General features: G+C 34.9%; 1 protein-coding gene across 1 annotated transcript in view; it reads right to left on the bottom strand.

Annotated features, from left to right (window-relative positions):
- Window positions 1-15,531, bottom strand: part of ZDHHC21 (zDHHC palmitoyltransferase 21) — a 65,039-nt gene that overhangs the window by 44,718 nt on the left and 4,790 nt on the right. The window contains exons 2-6 of the mRNA XM_081570097.1: window positions 11,620-11,754; window positions 8,013-8,167; window positions 4,700-4,781; window positions 4,583-4,612; window positions 3,658-3,756 (exon numbers count right to left, since the gene is read on the bottom strand). Coding sequence (XP_081426223.1) covers window positions 3,658-3,756; window positions 4,583-4,612; window positions 4,700-4,736 — 166 coding nt within the window. The 5' untranslated portion in view covers window positions 4,737-4,781; window positions 8,013-8,167; window positions 11,620-11,754. The remainder of the gene's footprint in view (window positions 1-3,657; window positions 3,757-4,582; window positions 4,613-4,699; window positions 4,782-8,012; window positions 8,168-11,619; window positions 11,755-15,531) is intronic.

Genomic DNA, 15,531 nt, shown 5'->3' with positions numbered 1-15,531 from the left:
CCCTATGTCTCCAGAAACCATTTCTTAGTCTTTTCCCTTTTTCCTTCTTCAGGATTTATTCAAGTCCTAATAGGATCTTGGTGACTGATACATTCTGGTGTCTGATGATTACCTATAAGACTTTTGCACTACCCATCTAACAAAATAAAATAAAAGCCTATGGGAGACAGAATCCACCTGCTAATTTATGGCAGCTATATAGAAAGTTAAAAATTAAGATACATTTTTTTAAAGGAAAGAAAAATCAAAACATAAAACAAATAAAAGAAAAAAAGGTAAACTCTATAAATGATCCTCTTTAATATAAGGTAAACAGTATCATATTGTTTAACAGGGAAACTTATTAATGCTGTAACTGCATGAAAGACTATCAAGTCAGATACGGTTTGGTTTATCCTTCAAAAAGGAACAAATCACCTTCCATTTGAGTCTTTTGAAAACCTCATATATTAGGAGGACTTTTTTCAATGACTATATTTCAGATCACAAAGTAATGTTTTGGGGAGAAAAATATAACTTGAAACTAACAAAAATCAATACAAGAATTGGGTCTTAATAGAGGTTTTCTGGCAGAACTGGTTGGCAATGCAAGAAATAAATGAACAAACAAAACAGAAACAGACTTAAGAAACAAAGAACAAACTAGTGGTTGCCACAGGGAGAGGGCTGGGAGTGGGGCAGAATAAGTGAAGGGGATTAAGAAGTACAAATTTTCAGCTATAAAATAAATAAGCCACAGGGATGCAAGGTACAACAGGGGGTATATACAACAATTAAAAAATAAAAACAAAGTGGCACTAGTGATGACAAAAACAGAAGTCTAACATGCAAGTTAAGAGCTTAATGATGAAAATGTTCTAAATTGTTCTACCATTGATTGTGGTAATGGTTGTACAACTCTGTGTATATATGAAAGACACTATATTGTACACTTTAAATAGGTGAATTATATGATGTGTGAATTACACTAAAAGTTGTTTTTAAAAAGTTAAGAGACTGGGTAAAATCATTTCATAAAATTCAAAAATGACAAAAAGTAATATTTCTGTATTTCAAACATGCATGTAATTTAAATAGACATTTAATAGTTTCATTTGACTATTCCATCTACATGTCCCAAAGTTTATAAAATCGAACTCTTGGGATCTTCACACGGAAGCATTCTCTTATATTCAAATTGCCTCATACTTGATGGGTCATATAGAAACTAAAGTTACTATGTTTAAAAAAAAACAGAAAGGCATGTAAAATATTTCAGAAAGGCATGTAAAAATTTTTAAAAATAGCTAAAATAATAAAAGCATTAGGGTTTAAGTTTCCTTTTCTAAAGAGTTCAATTATATAAAACTGCTCACCCTTAAAACAATGCTGAATAAAGGTCACTATTTTGTAGACCCCAACACTTTAGTCATTATTTTTCACTATTAAATTTTTATTTTTTTAACTAAGTTAAAACTATATTTACACAATCATCAAGTAACTGACCAAAAAGCACATGACAGCTTTAATTAATTTCCTTCAACCCAAAGCAAAGATGAATAAAGAGGTAAGATAATTCATCTGTAAGAGGATTAGTGGTAAAAAATATGATGGGGACAAGGATCTGGGCCTCACAGCAACTCTGTAAAAACCTACTGTATGACCTGTGAAGGACAATCTATGCTCCTGATTTATCCAGTCTATGAGGTGGCTCATACAACCACCATGAGGATCATATGACAGGAGATACCAAAAGACTTTGGAAACATTAAAATGTGATAAATAAATGCATGGATTTTTTTTTTTTTTGGTTGGGAAAAGGGGAACTGAAGAAAAACAGCCCAAATGTCAATGGGAGCAGATATAATGCAGATAACCAAAAGGCTGGCAAGATGCCACGGTGTGCTCCATCACTGGAGCCTATAAATTAAAGGTAACACAGCAGCTTCAGGTGGATTCATCTGGCCCTCAGGTATAATCTGTTCGGTATTAATTTAAAAACAATGCTTTTAAAATTTTGAATTAGTTGCTAATATTTTTTAAAATCATAAAATGTCTCATAAAACTTGAGATTCCGTGTTTCTCTTCAAAAATTCCAAGATCTAAAAATATCCGTCCTGCATGACAATTTCAGTGTAGCTGATTAGTGCCACTTCCTTTAGATAAGATAGGAGAGTTTCAAGATGAAATAGTTCCTCCTTGGCCCCTTTCACTGATTTGTACCATCTGACAGATGGAGGCATTTGAATATTTGACCACAACAAACTGAAGTTTTCATCAGAAATGAGTCCTGAGTTAGGAAAACCCTGCTTCCTTGATTTTCTGGGAACATCAGGTTTTACAGTTGAAGTAGAAAAATACATGTATCAATATTTTAGACAGCCTTTTGTTTTAGGTTAGTTGAGAAGAGAGATTCTATGCAAATTATAGACTACCATCCTCCCTGCCCAAACACAGGCGTACACACACACACACAATAACCGTTAAGCGACAGTGACACTGTTCTACAAATTAATAAAAACTAAATACTCAAGATTATTTTCAGAAATTTCTACAGCTGCATAAATATCAGTGTCATTCACACTTAATCATTAAATGTGCAAGGCCCATTAAGCCCCAAAATCATGGATCTCAAAACACAATCACAAACTCAAAGGAGACTCTCTAAGTGACTTGCCACTTAATCTAACTTTGGAAAGAATGACTACATTGCTTTCCAAACTTCTACACATTAGAATCACCTGGGATCTTTCAAAAGCATGGATACCTGACTCTTACCCCCAGACATTCCGATTTAATTAATATGGGATGTGATTTGGACATTGAGGTTTTTTAAAGCTCCCTAGGTGATTCTAATGTACAGCAAGTTCAGAAACTACTGAATTACTATAAAAATATTCTGGTTCTGTAATGTATAAAAAAGACATGTAAATTTCTTCCTAGAAGAAAGTACAGGGTTCTCAAAGATTACACAGAAAATGTTGAAAAGCAAAACTCAGGAAAGAGGATAAGGGAGGTTTACCATATCTGGTAAGCAATACATTTTTAATTTATTTCTGTGATCTAAATGTTTACTATGCAACAAGGTGACCAAAAATTACTTCCATTGACATTAGAACAAAAGGCTTTCAAATTTTTCACTGAATTGTTCCAACTTGGAGAAATACAAGCAATAGCATTATAATACAAAAGATATTTATTTTGTAAATATTTGTAAATATATTGTAAGCAATATTATAATATCATGAGGTAAGTGGCACCATCAAAAACTCCTCTACTAAATAAAAATGTGATTTTTCAGATAATATCCAACCAATATATACCCAGCAATTATTACTAAGTGACAGAGACTGTTCAGGCCCTAAGGATACAGTACTGAACAAATAAGAAAACAAAACAAAAAATCTACACCCTCACAGAGGTTACACAGATCTAGAGTGGGAGGAGTGAGAGACAAAGAAACAACTAAACCGAAACGGAGAGCCAGAGACGGCAGATGCGAGGGGTGAGCTGGGATCTGTGGTTTTAAATTGAGAAATCTGGAAAGAAAACAATTGAGAAGAGACACGAAAGTGGCTTAGATGACATATGTAATTAATATACTAAAGGCAATGATATACACTAATAAAGATGATAATTCTGACACAGTAAAACTGATGAATGTGAAGAGCACCATACCTCCATGTGGGATCTTTGGGTTCTCAGGGAGTCTTCCTGGATCAGTTATTGAGGCCCTCACTAAAGCAACCAGACAAAACATGGCAATGCCATAGAATACTTGAAAATAAACAAATAAATAAATAAAATTAGCATTTACCCTTCAAACTGTTTTCTTGACAAGCATATTTAAAGGCTAAAAGTATATTTTAATTAATAGCATCAGCCTAAATTCTCAGAGATAAGATGGAAAAATGATTAACTCATTTCATTCATCAAATAATATCGCCAAGAGGACTTTCTAAAATATACTAATTTTAAATAGCTATTTTGCCTCATTTGATAAACTTGTAAATTAGATTCTTTATTAACAGAAATTAATGGTATAAATGAATTCCTTTTAATTACTACATATACTATATTTGATAGAATCAAAACAGCATTTTTAAACCTATTCTACAATTAAACTTTTTCATTAACTCTAACTGGCTAGCTTCAAAATTACATTGGATTATTGATGTTCAATTGCTCTTTTCAATAGATCTTGAGATTCTTAATTTGAAAATAAAGAATCTAGAAACTTTTGAATTTTACAACGAATAACACTTTAAAGTATATACATTTATACACGTACTTTAATTATCTAAATTGTATAATAGAAACATTAAAACTACACACACACCTACATAAATAGCACTATCGTGCCAGTGTAGCTTTAAACAAAATGGTTTTTGTAGATTTTGTAGAGTTAGATATGAAGATATATATACCAATTACCTTACCCTCCAAAATATATAAAGGTCATTCTTTTAAAATGAGTAAATAATTTCATATTAATAGCACTGAATAATATTAAAAGGAAGGTTATTATAGTGGTATACTCCAAAAATATTCACAGTGAGAAAAATCTTTAACTATACAAGAAAATAAAGATTTAGAAACTTACTTATTATTAATATGCCTGGAATATGTCCTTCTTCATAGTGAGGAAAGAGGACAATTTTGGGAATTAAAAAAAAGTTGTATAACCAGACAAAGACAATCAAACCCATGCAGCACCAACCATGTGGGTCAACAACAAAGTGAATCCGGAGACCCATTCTGCAGCCCTATGACTGCCTACCAACCCACAAGCGAAGATGAACCTAAGGAAAGGGAAAAAGAAAAAAATTACTTATATAGGAAAAATTATCTGACTAAAACAAAACTACCTTATTGGCAACTATAAAATGACACGAGTTTTCTTTGTACATATATTTTTGACAATATAAAACCCTTTGGAAAACAAAGGGAAGTTTTAGGCTATTCAAATTTCACCATAAGCTTCAAATAATTTAATTTCAATTTTCACCATGGATTGAGATCCCAGTGTAAACTGGCATTACCTTCTGAAGTTAAACACAAGTCTGTATTTAGCCCAGCAATTCCATGTATAAGTTCAAGAGACGTAAGTGCATATATTCACCAAAAGATATTATTAAAACTACTAAAAAATCTTGTACATAAGACTAGCTGATGGTCATCCAAGTCAAGAGTACCCATCTCATGGTGGGAAGCATGTTTACTGACTGGAAAGGGGCATGGGGGAAACTTTGAGGAGTTAGAAATGTTCTATATGTTGACCTGTTGCTTTATGGTATGTATATATGTAAAAATTTACTGAGCAATACACTTAAGATTTGTTCAATTTAATTCTTGCTGCTGCTGCTGCTGCTAAGTCGCTTCAGTCATGTCCGACCCTGTGAGACCCCACAGACGGCAGCCCACTAGGCTCCGCCGTCCCTGGGATTCTCCAGGCAAGAACACTGGAGTGGGTTGCCATTTCCTTCTCCAATGCATGAAAGTGAAAAGTGAAAGTGAATTTGCTCAGTCGTGTCCGACTTATAGTGACCCCATGGACTGCAGCCTACCAGGCTCCTCTGTCCATGGGATTTTCCAGGCAAGAATACTGGAGTGGGGTGCCACTGCCTTCTCCAATTTAATTCTTATATCATAATAAAATGCTTAAAAATCATTTTGAAAAATTATAATAAAAAATCAAAAGTAAATACAAATTGCCAGAAATACTTAAGTTCATGGAATGAAGCCCAACTAATATTATTAATACTACCAATTCAAGAATGCTCCTGCTTAAAATGTGGCTTTTTTCAGTTCAGTGTTAACAAAATGCTAATACATTTTGCTAATACATCTCATCACAATGAGATGCTTAAAGTTAAGATATTTCTACACAGGTATGAAAAAGTGACTTAAAATATATCCTTTAGCAGATACAACTTATAAACCCTCAATAATAAATTACTATGTAAGGTTTGGGTTTCCCATGTGACACAGTGGTAAAGAATCTGCCTGCAATGCAGGAGACGTGGGTTTGATCTCTGAATCAGGAAGATCCCTGGAATAAGAAATGGCAACCAACTCCAGTAGTTTTGCCTGGAAAATTTCATGGACAGAGGAGCCTGGCATGCTACAGTCCATAGGGTCGCAAAGAGTCAGACACAACTGAGCAACTAAGTATACATGTAAGGTCTAGGCGGCAACTTTTTTTACATAAAATACAATGGAATAATACAGTAAGAAACTGGTTTAATATTTCTCAAACCTGTAAGCAAACAGGAATCAATTGAGGAGCTTTTTAAAAACACTTACTCCCAGGCCTCATTCTAGATCTACTGAATCATAATACTTTACAGCTGCTGCTGCTGCTAAGTTGCTTCAGTCGTGTCCAACTCTGTGTGACCCCATAGATGGCAGCCCACCAGGCTCCCCCATCCCGGATTCTCCAGGCAAGAACACTGGGGTGGGTTGCCATTTCCTTCTCCAATGCATGAAAGTGAAAAGTGAAAGTGAAGTCGCTCAGTCATGTCCGACTCTTTGCGACCCCAAGGGATGTAGCCCACCAGGCTCCTCCATCCATGGGATTTTCCAGGTAAGAGTACTGGAGTGGGTTGCCATTGCCTTCTCCGATACTTTACAGAGTAACGCTCAAAAACCAGTAAAATGTTCTATTGATAAAATGTTCCCCAGGTGTCTCTGATACAGTTGACTGGTATCCAGGAACCACTAATCCAAGAGCTTCACTATGACTTCAAATGTAGAGCAATGAGTTGAACTCAGTTCAACAAATATTCAATGAGCCTCCACCACATACCAGTCACTTGCTAGATGCTGTAAACACAATGATGAATAGGACATGATCTTTGCTTGAAGGAACTAACAGTCTAATGGAGGAAAAAGTCATAAAATGGGTTTAATATGATATAATACATTCCAGGGATGTGGACAATATATTATTACTATAGGCACAGGAAGGGACTAATTAAATCAGGACAAGATTCCCTGGAGCAGAGTTCAATCTTAAAAGAGTAAAAGTTATCCAACCAAAGAAAAGTAACAACAGTACTGCAAACAGAAGGAAGTGAAGGAGGTATTTAAGACTTAAAACTTTTAGGGGAGAGCAAGTGGTAAAAAATAAGGGACTATATCATGATGGGCTAAAGATGCCATTCTTAGACACTGGAAAGCTACTAAAGCAGGGGGGGAGGGTATAGTGAGGTTTATACTTTAAATAAATTATTAAAGCTCTGGTGTGGAGGATGAAATTAAAGACGATTCATTTGGGCTAAGAGAAGACAAAAGCCAAAATTAGTTTTGGAGAAATTAGTTGTAGAATCAAACCAGTAAGCTTTTGGAGGGTATTTCCCAGATTTCTAACATATATCAGACTACTTCATTCTAGGAATAATTTATCATCAGTCGAAGAGCCTCACAGAACTACCCTTTAGAGTCCTTGCCAATGTTCTTTAAAGTTACAAAGCTACCAGGACAAAGAAAAAAAGATTAAGGATTACTTAATTCTAAAAGATCATTCTTATCCTATTATCCCTAGAATCCTGAAACACTGGAAATGCAGAAAAAAAAAGACAAGAACTCAAATGCAACACCACTCAACTCTTTATATCAGATTTGGTCTCAATTAGTATTCATGCATGGATTTTAAAATTGAAATAATGCCTGGACCTTTATTTTTTTTTTTTTAATATTTATTATTTTGGTTACTCTGGATCTTAGTTGTGGTAAGTGAACTCTTAGTTGAGGCACCTGGGATCTAGTTCCCTCTCCAGGGATTGAACCTAGGCTTCCTGCATTGGAAGCACAGAGTCTTAGCCACTGGACCACCAGGGAAGTCCCACGCCTAGACCTTTAAAAAAGTAAAAGTTGATCTTCATTACCTTTTAACTAAAAAATTAAAAGATCTATCAGTATCATTAAACTAAGGAAAGCCACAGAGGATAAAGCATGCTATTTAATTTTCTAGGTATCATTATTTTAAAAAGTAAATGAACTCAAATGCAAATGATAAGCTATCAACATACCTAAAAAAGAGAAACATTAAAAAGAATGTTTATTTTTACAATCTTGCCAACTATCAAGTGCTAAAAGAAATGACAGAAGTCTCTGTCTCTCAACATGATCAGTATCATTAACTTCATGTATCTTCTTTCTTTTAATGTTTCAGTTCCATTCAGAACTAAAAAAACAGACAATGAATTTCAATAATTATATAGAACAGAGTAATTTCATTACTTATTTCTAAATATATTAGTATCAGAAACAGAGAAGCATAAAACCCAGCAAAACAAGCAGCAAAATTATCAAACACTTAACTCATTTTTTTAAACTCTATTTTTATTCTCCTCTACCAGAGAATAACAATTTCTTCTTATCACTGCAATACATTCCTCACAACAGAAACTATTAATGAAAAGCACAGTTTAAAATGTGTCTGTTTTTCCTGGATATAAACACACACAGACAACAAGCTCTAAAAGAACAAGAATCCCCAAGGAAAAGTGAGCTAAGGATAGAAATATAAAAGAATGAACAAGTAAGACATTGAATATTTTTTTAAAAAATACCTGATCAGTGAAAATTAGTGCCACTTAATCCTTACAACTGGATTGTAGAGACAAAAACAGTAGCCTTCCAAGAGCTCCAAATCAGATTACAGCCAGAACCATGTAACTGGTAGGGTTGCAGGATCGCGGTTCTCAGTTAATATCTACCAGGCGTGGCTCATGGCTGAACAGAAACTATTACACATCCTGAGCAATGACCAAATTGAACACTATGTTGCTACATGGTTTTAAGGGTGGCATCTGTAAATACTTTCATCAGCTAGAGAATTCAACATATTAATTTGTGTCTTAAATGATGAGCTCATAACTCTTTGATGTAACTAGTGGATACACCGGTACTTCAACATTTTTGAAGATTGCTATCTGGTAACTAAACTTGAGTGCTGTGACCAACTTCATTAATAATATAAATTACTACAGCACAACGTTTTTTTCAAAGAAATTATAACTCAACTCTAATAAACGAGACCATGTAAATATTTACAATGTTCAACCTACTCTGGTAGGAAACCACCCTTCCTTTTCTGCCTTTTTCAGGCAACGAAATTTCACCACGTATTTTCCTCAGGAAGAATACTGAAGTCACTATGAAAAGTGACAAAAAACTATGACCAAAAATTATAACACCAGAATGTAGATTTTGGAAAATGATAAAAGTGAGCCAAAATAATTTACAAGAAATTGAGCCCAATGAGTATCTCTAAACTCACAGTTTTATATGACTCACCATGTCAGCCAGTGGTCTTATTATGGTTCCATGAATAAGAATATATATACCTCTCTCATTCCTTCTATCCAAAATGTCCCTGCATTTTGTCTGCTCTATTCAAATTCGACTTATACTTCAAGGTCAATTTGAATCTCACTCTCCATATGAAATTTTTTTACTGGCACCTAAGTTCACAGCGAATCTCTTTCTGTTCGAAATTTCAAATAAAAAGAAAAACTAACAGAAGAATATATATAGTAACTGGTTTCATAATCTTAGAATGAGAAAGATTTTTAGTACGACCCCATAAGCCATGTTTGATCACATAAAGATTAAAATTTCAGAAGCTCAAAACACAGCAGAAACAAAATTAAAAGACAAAGCATCCTTGCAAAAAAGAATATACCGTATTACTAGTAAGAGTCATTAAAGTAAATATATGGAGAGGCAATTCACAAAGGACAAAAAAAATCTAATGGTTAATCACTACTGACTAGAGAAATGTGAAATCACTAGTTGTATTTTTCATCCTTTGTATTGACAAAATTTTAGAAAGACAGATGACACCCAATGTTGAAAGGGCACAGAGAAAAGGACACTTTCAATTCATTGCTGATAAGCATGTAAACTGATATAATCATCTTTGGAGGGCAATTTGGTAGTTATCTATTAAAATGTCAAACTCTCTGATCCAGCAGTTTTATTTCTAGTCATATCTATAAAATCATTCACTAGAGTGTACAGGTATATATACATATAAGGATGTTCTATATAGCACTTTTTATATTCACAAAAATATGGCACAACCTATATTCCAAGGTAGGGGCTTCCCAGGTGATCTCAGTGACAAAGAATCCGCTTGCCAAGCAGAAGTGAGGGGTTCGATCCCTGAGTTGGGAAGGTCCCCTGGAGGAGAAAATGGCAACCTTCTCCAGTATTCTTGCCCGGGCGCCTGGTGGACTACAGTCGATGGGGTCACAAAACACTGGACACAACTTAGCAACTAAACAACAACAAATGCCCATACAGAGAGAGGGAAATGGTCATATACTGTAAATAATAATACATCCACAGCATAGACTATTTCCAAGCTACTGCAATTTTTAAAGAAAAAAAGCAAGTTGATCAAGATTTGCATATGGCTACCCACACAAGTGCTGAGCGAAAAGAAGAGAGTTATATGGCAAAATCTATGGGGTGGATATCTTCCTGAAAGGAGGGCAGGATAGAGTTGAACGAGGAAAAGGTATAAGGGAACTTTCTGGGGTGCTGATAAAGATCTCTATCTTGACACAAACTTGAGATATATGGGTTATAAATTTGTTGAAACTCAGCAAATGTGCACTTAATATTGGTGCATTTCATGGTATGTCAATTCACCTTAAACAAAAAAATTCTTTGAACCAATACTGAACTCTAGTTAATGATATGTACACTGAAGTATTGGGGAGAGGGGGAAGGAAGTGTACAGATGACTGCAGTTTATTTTCAAATGGATCCCCAAAAACATGGATTAATGGGTGGACTCAGAGATGGATGAGCACGTGATGTAGTTCAGTAAAACATTAGTTGTAGAATCTAGGTGATGGGTATGAAGGTATTATAGTATGAAATTCTTTCAGTTCTTCTGCTTAAAATCTTTCCTAATTAAATGCCGGAAGGGAAAGTTACAGAAAAGTTTGTGCAACGTGATTCTTTTTTGTTAGGAAAAAAATAATGTGTAAGTTATTTCTGTATGTGTGGAAGAAAATACACCTACCAAACTGTGAACAGTGGTTATCACTGGGCTGAGGAAGGAAAGGATAGAGAGAAGGGATGCCATCACATTTGGTACGTGTATTTATGTATAAGTCTAAGCTTATTAAGAAATAAGTGTGCTTGTGCTCAGTTGTTTCAGTTGTGTTCAACTCTTTGCGACCCTATGGATCCTATAGCTTGCAAGGCTCCTCTGTCCATGGGGTACTCCAGGCAAGAATACTGGAATGGGCTGCCATGCCCACCCAAAATTTTCATTTTAGCCTCTCTTTATCACTATGCACTATCTTTATATGGAATGTTTTTCAAATTAGTATCTTTAAAAATACAGCACAGAAGCATTAGCGATAAAGCCATATAAGACATATAATTCAGGAAGATGTTTCAATATTATTTACAGATTTTTTTCCCTCTGTGGAAAAAGCCTTGTTTAAGAAAATGTGTAGTTAAAATTTTAATATGAAAAACTTTACATAAACATAAAGTAACTAAAATTTTTTGCAAATGAAAGATTGTTAAAATTCATCTAAACATAACACTTTAAGGCTACTATGCCACCGAACTAAGAAACATATTCCCATTAAAATTAAATGCACTTACCACTTGCAAATTCACTGAGATGTGTTGTAATTTTTCTGGTACCTGGATTTAGCAGTTTTATCTTGATTTATTCTTTTTTTTTTTATTGCATCCCAACAAATGGATCTCTCCTCAATAGCAGTTCTCCATGAGACTCTATTAATGGTTTAATAAAAATGATCTCACAACAATGATACAAACTGTAAACAACTAAATATTCTAACTGCAAAATCACCAATTACAAAGTTTAAATTTAGAAATAAAATGATCCAACTCCATTTAATTCTGTCTTCATATCTAATCCCACCAGCCCCCAAAAATCTTTATCTGACTGCCATTATACATGAAAGTTTTCTCTTTTGAAACTACCCAGTTCCCATAAAATCAAATTAAGTGTTGTGTGTCCAGCATTTAGCTTCATCAAACTTCCTGAACACAAATCACAAAATAACAGTACATTCTGAGGTCACTAATATGACAAAATGCAATGTAACATCTATCAAGATGTTAGGCTAGGACTATCTAATCACAATTGATAAATGTAAAATAAAGAGTTTAAAAATATAAGTATATATTAATTTAAATGTTTTAAGGAAAAAAGTTATCCTCCCATAATGAAATCATTAAGAGCATCAATCATTAAAGTTAATTTCTACAGTTTAGGCTTAAACAGTAAGAGTTTAAGAGTTGCTGTAAAGAGTTCTAGAAAACATACTGATCCAGAATTTCACTAATTCAATCACTTCCTATTGTCTATATACCAAGCCTTGGCACTGCATATAGATTTAAAAAAGAAAAGAGAGACCAGCCCTATTCTCAACAGAAACAAACTAGTAAACAGACATGATCAACACCAACCAAGACAAAGTAAGATAGAGGGCAATGGGGCAATAATGTATCTCATAGAGGAAGGGTACTGGTTCATGGGACTTTTTTCAGTCATGTGAATATTTATGTGTCTACCAGGCTGTGGTGAAAAATTTATTTCTTTTGGTGTTGCCACTGAGAAAAGATTTCTGGAATGAGTGAAACCTGTGAAATGAAATGATGAAAAATGAAGGCTCTTCTGAATAACAAAGCAAAGTAAGCAAAGGTATGCTGCTGCTGCTGCTGCTGCTAAGTCGCTTCAGTCGCGTCCGACTCTGTGCGATCCCATAGAGGGCAGCCCACCAAGCTCCGCCATCCCTGGGATTCTCCAGGCAAGAATACTGGAGTGGGTTGCCATTTCCTTCTCCAGTGCATGAAAGGGAACAGTGAATAAGGGCAGGCAAAGAAAATCTAAGTAAACTGAAATGACTAGAGTCATTTCACATGCAAGAATCGGATGAAACATGTTTAACCTTTCGAGAACAATCATCTTTAAGAAATACAGTTCAGAACATCTAGTAGCACATGTACAGAAATACATGAGATATGTGAGTATATATTTCATATGTATAAAATATGTTAACTGAAAAAGTTTAATGAAGTGATATTTATCCTGACTATATGTGATATATACTGCACTATTTTATTGTATTTCACTTTAATGAAAATATATAATGTTGGTCACAGCCTACTAGACTGATTTCATGACCTACAAGTAGACAGAGTGAAAAATACTGTTTAACCATGCCAATGAGTTTGGACTTCACCCTGAAGACAGTAGTTTAGAAAACACTAAAGGATTATAGGCAAAAGAATGCCATGGTGAAATGTGCATTTTAGAAAGAAGAGCAACACTGAAGAACGAACTTGGGTGGATGGATAAAGCTCCAAGACTGACTATATGAAATAAGCTAGGTTTACTGGTTATTCATTTGAGAGATGAGGGCATATGGTAAGTACCCCAAAAGCAGTAGTTTGTAAAGGAAGAGGGAAGGAGTAGGGGTGAGGATGGAAAACTTAAGACAAGAGGTATGCTGGAAAAGGGCAGAATAAGAACTTAAGAGTAAAACTAACAGGACATGGTGATCAGTCACACATAGGGCAGATTCTAGGATGACTCCCAAGTTTTTGGCTTAGGGTCTAGGTGAATGGTGGTACCATTCCCCAAGAAAGGAAATAAAAGACAAGTTGTGAGTCTGCTATGCATGCTGCTTTCCATAGCAATAGGAACCTATTACATACAGAGGATGTGGAAGAAAATATCAAAATCATTATCACTGCATTTCCATTCCCCTTATAGACTTCTTTTTTTTAACTGCATTTTTCTCCCAGGGTCACTTTTTCTATGGATCGTGATTGTTTGATTGTGACATGTAACTTGTTTCTACTCTACCTTGCTAAGCTAATTTAAAGTGGTCTCCATGGCTGCACATTTGCTTCTCAGAGACAAAATACAGAATGACTTAGCAAAGGAGCTGCTACTCTAACAGCAACGAATGAACTCATCTTCTAGAAAAGACCTCAAACAGAATTAAGTGTGGTACAAGGAAGTGCTCTGAAACATGGCCAAAGTTAGTAATTCTGCTAGGGCTATGACTCCAGGGTGGCTTCTTAAAGTTACAGCAAAACAGTAGTTTCTGTCAGTCACATTAGGCATCAGCACAAGTCAACCATCCATGAGTCAAACCCTAGGCATTCACCAGCTTAAAATCAAGAGGAAAGAATCCTACTTTGTATTTACAGTTATTAGAACTACATCACAGCCATAGCACAGAAAATGAGATAAGCATTTTATCTATCCAGCATGGCCATTACTGTAGAATCAAATCTCACCCATGTGATATAAAAGCAATCCTAGTCTTAAAAACCTAAGAAATTTTGTGGCAGCAAAGAATATCTCAAAGTTCTATAACTACAAAATGTTAAGTATTTTTAACATCGCTGTGTGTGAAAGACTGCAATTGATGATTTACAGGGCAAACTAAAAAAAAATAATCCCCCCAACAGTGTCAAAATAAAATGGCTAACATATTATACAAATATATAAAATTTAAACCTTGTAATTGCAGCTTTAAATGAATCTTAAAAACATAAATATATAACTATATACTTTATATTTATACAGCTATTAACTTCTAATTTTATCAACTCTGAGAAACTAGTCAAGTAATTCTACCTAAAATATCAGGATACAGCTGTCATTAATAATTAGCCAAATAGATCATGCAATTTTTAAAATATCACAGAAGTATTCAGTATATTTTAATAGAGTAGGAAATTAATCTTAAATGTTTAAGGGAGTCACATTCAAATTATGACAGAGCCTTTTATTAGCTCTTCAAGCTTCAATCTCTTTTCAAGCTTCAGTTTAACCATCTCTAATATGGTGATTAAAATATCAACACACGAGGTGACTGTCATACCTAAAGGAGAAACTGTCTGGCAAATAAGAAACACCTCCAATAATGGTAATTTTAAATGGGAGTTTGTAAGGGGAAGGAAGGACTTAAAGATGAATTTTACATCTAGTCTTAAAAACTCCAAGATGAAACAATGTTTCTGGGTTGCCATCATTAAAGCAGTGATTTGAGGTGGCGCTAGATGCAGGTAAGAGACACAAGTTCAATCCCTGGGTCGGGAAGATCCCCTGAAGGAGGGCATGGCAACCCACTCCAGTACTCTTGCTGGAGAATCCCACAGACAGAGTCTGGCGGACTACAGTCCATCGGGTCGCAAAGAGTTGGACACGACTGAAATGACTTAGCAGGCACGCACAATTTCACTACACCCAGCTATCTACTTTTTCTAACACCAGAGTCCGAGAACTACTTGTCAAGGGATGTGAAACCTCAGACAGTATACAGCCTTTTCCCTCACATCATACTACAAGCACATAGGGAGGTTGTATTTCCACCAGGCAGGCATGCATGCAGTCTCTTCAAGCAAAAAACCAAAAACAGAGATCTGATCTAAAAATAGAGTGACTGAGCTAAATCTCTTTCAGGTAAAAGTAGAAGGCCTGGTGAGTTAAGGAATGAAGCATGGGAGAAAATCAGGACCTGATTT

The sequence above is a fragment of the Giraffa tippelskirchi genome, chromosome 1, assembly GCF_054371585.1.
Source record: "Giraffa tippelskirchi isolate mGirTip1 chromosome 1, T2T-mGirTip1v1.2.pri, whole genome shotgun sequence".
Lineage (NCBI taxonomy): Eukaryota > Metazoa > Chordata > Mammalia > Artiodactyla > Giraffidae > Giraffa > Giraffa tippelskirchi.
This window is presented reverse-complemented; position numbering and strand designations above follow the sequence as displayed.